Genomic DNA, 7,092 nt, shown 5'->3' with positions numbered 1-7,092 from the left:
GTGAGATTCCAACTCAAAAAAAAAAAAAAGAAAAAAGAAAAAAAAAAACCCTGCTTGTTAATCCTGCTGTCTTCTGTTCTGTGGTATATATCACTACCTGAGACCTTATCATAGAACCTTCTTCACTGACTCTAAGATGCACTTTCTTTGTCTTGTGTATTTCATCCCTGAAATAGGGATGCATCTTTTTTTTGAGTTGGAGTCTCACTCTGTTGCCCAGACTGGAGTGCAGTAGCCGCTTCCGGCCACCGCAGCCTCGACCTACTGGGCTCCGGCGATCCTTCCACCTCAGCCTTCCCAGTAGCCAGAATTACAGGCATGCGCTACCATGCCTGGCTGATTTTTTGATTTATTGTAGAGATGAGGTCTCACTGCCCTGGCGGGTCTCGAACCCGCGGGCTCAGGCAATCCACTCACCTCAGCCTCCCAAAGGCGCGAGATTACAGGCTGAGCCACCGAGCCCGGCTAGGGATGCATCTTATCATCAATGGTGCTAGTTTAATTGGCAGCTTATGTAAAATCCTAGTACTTCACACTCAACTGTGTCTTGGAGTCACTAAAACACAGTGCCACCTATCTGCTTGATCACTGGCTCTGAGAGGTAGTACTTTGTTTTGTTCATGGCTATATCCACAGGGTCTTGACAAAGCTTGGTCCTTAAAAGGAGATTAGTACCATCTGCTGAATGAGCAAATTAGGTTTTGCCAAGCTCTGCCGATAGGCTGTAGATTCCGGGTCTGGGTCCTGGGCATACCCGAGGGGGCCTGATAAACCCAGGCTGTGTTCCCAGATGGGAAGAGAGGGACCGCCGGGGAATGTGTCTCTGATCCAGCACAGAGAAGGGGCTTTCCAGGGCTCTGGAGGCCTGGTTACTAGGGAATAGCCCACCCTTAGCAACAGGGCTTCCAGTAGGGACCAGGGCTCCCAGTGGAAGGGGAGCCCAGGCCTAGCCAGGCCTGGTTTGCTTGGTTAGTGGACATTGGCTGGTCCTTAAAATCCAGAAGTCTTGCATATCCTGGAAAAGAGGGCCATCCCCTCCATGAAGACCCTCACCCTGGGAACGGGGAAGGGCAGAGCCTTCTGGTCAACCAAGGAAGATGGACCCCGGTCTCTTAGACCTGACTGAGCCTCACTGGGATGGGAAAACTCAACTTGCCAGAAAGGTCAGAGCCTCAGGGCTCAGCCTGGGTCTGGGGCTCCCTCCCTGCCTTACCATGTAGTATGAAGAAGGTCTTGGGGTTAAACCTGTTGGGGTCCAATCCATCCAGCTCCTCCCACACTTCCTTCAACTGGGCTTGGCTGCCCTGTAAGGGGAGAACCAGGAGCTCATGAGTGCCCATGGGTGCCATGGGATCAAGCCAGAGAATACTTCGCCCCCATCCAACAAACAGCATGCCCCCCGAGCCCCCAAACTACAACTCCCAGCAGCCCCTGGGGCAGCCAGGCATAGTCACCACAAGGACTTTTTGCCTCAGGGGCTCCTGGGAGTTGTATTTCTTCAAGCAATTTCTTGTCTTGGGCTTTGAGGGGAGACTTGGTAGGGAGTGGATGGCACAAATGGGGGGGTCCTCACAGGCACATTGACTTTGGGGTGCTCTCGGTGCCGGCGCTGCTGCTCCTCCAGCTTCCTCTCTGCCTCCTTTCGCTGCTCCTCTCCCAGAGATTCCAGGTAACGACGTCTCTCATGTTCCTTGAGCATCTCATAGCGTTTGAACTCCTCATGGTGGGCTGCGTCATACTGGGCGAGGTCCCGGGTGGCCTGGGGAAAGGCAGAAGGTCACTCGTCTCTCTCCTCTTGTCCCTGTGCTCAGCCCAATTCCAGCCTCCAAATGGCAGGTCCTTGGTCCCGAATCTGACCAGGGGCAGGCCCAGCCTCTACCTGCAGGAAGTCTCATGCCCTGATTTCACTTGTTCAGTCTCCTTGATTGTTCCAGTCACATGACATACCTTCTCTTTGTTCAATAGAGATTATGAGGTTATACAATAGCAATTTTTAGGCCAGACACCTAAGCTAAGGCCTGTAATCCCAGCACCTTAGGAAGCCGAGGTGGGAGGATTGCTTGAGCTTAGGGGTTCGAGACCAGCCTGGGCAACTTGGCGAGATCTTGTCTCTACAGTAAATCAAAAAATCAGCCAGGCGTGGTGGTGTGCAACTGTAGTTCCAGCTACTTGGAAGGTTGAGGTGGAAGGATCACCTGAGCCCAGCAGGTTGAGGCTGCGGTGGCCATGAGCATGCCACTACACTCTAGCCTGGGCAACAGAGCAAGACCCTGACTCAAAAAAAAAAACCACCCAGACAAAACAATAGCAATATTAATCCACCTCTTTCAAGTTCTCCACAATCTATAGCTTTTGGAGGACTAAGTAAATAAGGAACAACACATGAGGTGGACTTAACATGGAAAGTTAAGTCACAGCTAGGTGGTCAAGAACATCAGGCCTCTAATTACTCTGCCAGGGGTTCAAATCCAGGCTCTGTTACATGACCAAAGCTCATTAGTTGTGTGATCTTGGGCAAGTTCCTCAGTCTCTCTGTACCTCAATTTCCACTCTGTAAAATGGAGGTAACAATACTAGGTTGAATAGTGTCCCTCCCTCCACCATCCCACAAATTCACATCACCAGGAATCTCAGAATGTGACCTTATTTGGAAATAATGCTTGCAGTTGTAACTAGTTAAATTAAAATGATGTCCTATTGATTAGGGTGAGCCTTAAATCCAGTGACTGAGATCTCTGTAAGAGGGAGGCAGAAACCCTGACTTGGTGGCTAATGCCTGTAGTCACAGCACTTTGGGAGGCAGAGGTGAGAGGATTGCCTGAGTCCAGGGGTCTGAGAGCAACCTGGACAACATGGTGAGACCTCGTCTCTACAATAAATAAAAAAATTAGCCAGGCGTGGTGGTGTATGCCTGTGGTTCCAGCTACTTGGAAGGCTGAGGTGGAAGGATCACCTGAGCCCAGCAGGTCGAGGCTGTGGTGGCCATGGTTGTGCCACTGCACTCTAGCCTGGGTGACAGAGTGAGATTCCAACTCAAAAAAAAAAAAAAAAAGGAGGCAGAGAAGAGACAGACAGACACACAGAAAAAACGCTATGTGATGACAGAAGCAGTAATAGGAGTCCACGCAACACCAAGGACTGCCAGCCATCACCCGAAGCCAGGGGAGAGGCCCAAGGAGCAATTCTCCCTCAGAGCCTCCAGAAGGAACTAACCCTGCTGACACCTTGATTTTGGACTTCCAGCCTCCAGAACTGTGAGATGATCAATTTCTGTTGTTTGTTTGTTTTTGAGTCGATGTCTCACTCTGTCACCCAGGCTGGAGTGCAGTGGCACAGTCACGGCTCACTGAAGCCTTGACCTCCTGGGCTCAGGCAATCCTTCCGCCTCAGCCTCCTGAGTGGCTGGGGACTACAGGTATGCACCACCATGTCTGGCTAATTTTTATTTTTTTGAGTTGGAGTCTCACTGTCGCCCAGCCTGGAGTGCAGTGACCGCTCCCAGCCACCGCAGCCTTGACCTGCTGGGCTCCGGCAATCCTTCCGCCTCAGCCTTCCAAGTAGCTGGAACTACAGGCGCGTGCTACCACACTCGGCTAATTTTTGTTTTATTGTAGAGATAAGGTCTCGCCAAGTTGCCCAGGCAGGTCTCGAACCCATAGGCTCAGGCAATCCACAGCAGCCTCAGCCTCCCAAAGTGCTGGGATTACAGGCGGAGCCACCGAGCCCAGCTCTGTTTTTATTTTTTATTTTTTTATTTTTTTGAGTTGGAGTCTCACTCTGTCGCCCAGACTGGAGTGCAGTGGCCGCTCCCGGCCACCGCAGTGTCGACCTGCTGGGCTCCAGCGATCCTTCTGCCTCAGCCTTCCGAGTAGCCGGAATTACAGGCATGTGCTACCACGCCCGGCTGATTTTTTTACTTATTATAGAGATGAGGTCTCCCTGCCCAGGCGGGTCTCGAACCCGCGGGCTCAGGCAATCCACTCACATCAGCCTCCCAAATGCGCAGGATTACAGGCTGAGCCACCGAGCCCGGCTCTGTTTTTATTTTTGAATCAGGGTCTTGCTCTGTCACCCGGGCTGGAGTGCAGTGTGGCATGATCACGGCTCACTACAGCCTTGACCACTTGGGTTCAGGTGATCCTGCCATCTCAGCCTCCCAAGTAGCTGGGAGGATAGATGTGTGCCACTATGCCTGGAAAATTTAAAGTTTTTTTATTTTTATTTTTTGAGTCAGAGTCTCACTCTGTTGCCCAGGCTGGAGTATAGTGGCACACTCATGGCCACTGCAGCCTCGACCTGCTGAGCTCAGGCAATCCTTCCACCTCAGCCTTCCAAGTAGCTGGAACTACAGGAGTGCACCACCATGCCCAGCTAATTTTTTGATTTATTGTAGAGACTAGGTCTCACCAAGTTGCCCAGGCTGGTCTCAAACCCGTGGACTCAGGCAATCCTCTTGCCTTGGCCTCCCAAAGTTCTGGGATTACAGGTGTGAGCCACTATGCCCGGCCCAAAGGTTTTGTTTAAAAGTGACAAGATCTAGCCGGGCTCGGTGGCTCAGCCTGTAATGCCACCCCTTTGGGAGGCTGAGGTGAGCGGATTGCCTGAGCCCGCGGGTTCGAGACCCGCCCAGGCAACTTGGTGAGACCTCGTCTCTATATATAATCAAAAACTAGCCGGGCGTGGTAGCGCACGCCTGTAGTTCCAGCTACTTGGAAGGCTGAAGCAGAAGGATCGCCAGAGCCCACCAGGTCAAGGCTGCGGTGGCCGGGAGTGTGCCACTGCACTCCAGTCTGGGCGACAGAGTGAGACTCCAACTCAAAAAATAAAAAAATAAAAGAGACAAGATCTGACCATGCTGCCCAGGCCGGTCTCAAACTCCTGGGCTCAAGCATTCCTCCTTCCTCAGCCTCCCAAAGTGCTGGGATTACAGGCATAAGCCACTGTGTCTGGCTGTCAGTGTCATTTTTGCTGGTCATAACTGGGACAGGCCTACAGGCATCTAGCAGGTGGAGGCCAGGGATGCTGCAAAGACAGCCCATGACAAAGAACTATCCGGCCCCGAGTGTCAACAGTGCAGGGTGGAGAGACCCTGCCATTGAAGGTGGAGGCAGACACAGGGGTCCCACCAAGGAAGTGCCTGTGAGAGATGATGGGGGCTGGAGGAGATAGACAGTTTCTGGAATGTTCTACAAAGCTGCAAAAACATCAGTCAGGGACTGAGCCCAGCACCTGGTTTGTACTCAATGAAAAGGTTGCTGCTATTATCTTCATGGCCACCAGATGGCGCTCCAGCAGGGGGTGCTGGGCAGAAGAGTGGGGCCTGGGCCAGGTAGGGCCTCCAGGCCAGGCTGGGGGGTGGACCTGTCTTGGGGGTGCTGGGCAGCTATGGAAGGGCTATGAGCAGGGAAGCGGCGGGGGCCAGTCGGAGCCTCTCCTTCCACGCCCCAGCCCTACCCCTGGCCTTCCCCACAGGACGAGGCCACTAAACCCACTTTCCAGATGCAGACGGTATCAGTTTCTATTGCCAATGTAGCAAATTACCAGAAATGTAATGACTTACAGTGACACAGATGGCTGAAATGAATCTCCAGGGGAGAATCCCTATCCTCATCCTCTCCAGCTCCCACAACTGAAGTCTGTGGCTCCTGGTTCCTGCCCCCACCCTCAAAGCTAGCAGTCTGGCATCAAGCTGTCATGTGACCTTCTATTTCTAGAATCAAATCTCCCCTGCCTCCCTTTTATGAGGACCCTGGGGATTACATTTAGGGCCCATCTGGATAATCTGGGATAACCTGCCCCTTTCAAGACCCATAATTTATTTTTATTTTATTTATTTATTTTTTTGAGCCGGAGGCTCACTCTGTTGCCCAGGATGGAGGGCAGTTGTACGCTCATGGCTGCCGCAACCTCAACCTCCTGAGATCAGGCGATTCTTCCGCCTCAGCCTCCTGAGTAGCTAGGACTATAGGTACAGGTCACTATGCACGGCTAATTTTTGGATTTACTGTAGAGACAAGATCTTGCTAAGTTGCCCAGGCTGATCTCGAACTCCTGAGCTCAAGTGATCCTCCCACCTTGGCCTCCCAAAACTGCTGTGATTACAGGCGTGAGCCACTGCGCCCAGCCTGGATCCTTAATGTAATGATATCTTGCACAGTCGCTTTTACTGTGTCAAGAAACATATTCACAGGTTTTGGAATGATGATATGGACATCTTTGGGGGCCATTATTCAGCCCACCTAGAGGACACAGAGGGGATGGCTCTTGCCCCAGGTGCCTGTGCGCCTCCCCCGTCCTGGAGAGAATCTGGGGAGGGCATTTAGAAACCACCCAGCCCTTGGCCAGCCTCCAGCTGCAGAACACTGCCGGGCGGGGGTGAGCCTGTTCGTGTTCAGGATCCGATTCCTTCTCCCAGTCTGCAAACCATCCCTCAACCCTCTGCCTTGAGACCCTGCCCCTTTACCGTCTGGATCAGCAGCTCTAGGTCGCGTGCCTCGAATGTGTGCTGATTCTGGGGGTCCAGGTGTTCAAACTGCTTTAGGAGATTCAAGTGATCCACTTGCACATCTGGATGGGAGAGAAGAGTCAAACAAAATGATTCATGGGATGCTCTTTTTTTCTTTCTTTCTTGAGTTGTAGTCTCACCCTGTCTCCCAGGCTGGAGTGCAGTGGTATGCTCATGGCCAATGCAGCTTCAATCCACCAGGCTCAGGCGATCCTTCTGCCTCCACCTCCCAAGTAGCCAGAACTACAGGCGCCATCATGCCGGACTAAGTTCTGTTTGTTTGATTTATTCTAGAGATGAGGTCTTGCCAAGTTGCCCAGGCTGGTCTTGAACCTGTGGGCTCAGGCAATCCTCTCACCTCCACTTCCCATTCCCCAGAGGACAGCCTAACTGAGCCTGGAACAATCAGGTTGGGCTTTTTGGAGGAGATGCTCCCACAACTGAGTCTGATGTTTAAAATAATAAAAACCAGCCAGGCGAGGTGGTGCACACTTGTAATTCCAGCTACTTGGGAGACTAAGAAAGGAGGTTCAAGCCGGGCTCGGTGGCTCAGCCTGTAATCCCGTGCCTTTGGGAGGCTGAGGTGA

The 7,092-nt window shown here is 52.2% G+C and overlaps 1 protein-coding gene across 2 annotated transcripts in view; it reads right to left on the bottom strand.

The window, feature by feature from the left end:
- The window catches only part of NUCB1 (nucleobindin 1), a 15,297-nt gene extending 8,684 nt beyond the window's left edge, over window positions 1-6,613 (bottom strand). The window contains exons 1-3 of one of the 2 annotated variants that reach the window (XM_008047932.1): window positions 6,464-6,613; window positions 1,574-1,759; window positions 1,214-1,304 (exon numbers count right to left, since the gene is read on the bottom strand). In XM_008047932.1, coding sequence (XP_008046123.1) covers window positions 1,214-1,304; window positions 1,574-1,699 — 217 coding nt within the window. In that variant the 5' untranslated portion in view covers window positions 1,700-1,759; window positions 6,464-6,613. The remainder of the gene's footprint in view (window positions 1-1,213; window positions 1,305-1,573; window positions 1,760-6,463) is intronic. The other variant, XM_021707492.1, reaches the window with a different exon arrangement.
- Between the last annotated feature and the right edge of the window lie 479 nt (window positions 6,614-7,092).

This window comes from Carlito syrichta, unplaced genomic scaffold (assembly GCF_000164805.1).
Source record: "Carlito syrichta isolate Samal-C Ts95f unplaced genomic scaffold, Tarsius_syrichta-2.0.1 Scaffold118225, whole genome shotgun sequence".
NCBI lineage: Eukaryota > Metazoa > Chordata > Mammalia > Primates > Tarsiidae > Carlito > Carlito syrichta.
The sequence above is the reverse complement of the archived record's forward strand: the minus strand, read 5'-3'. Positions and strand labels throughout refer to the sequence as shown.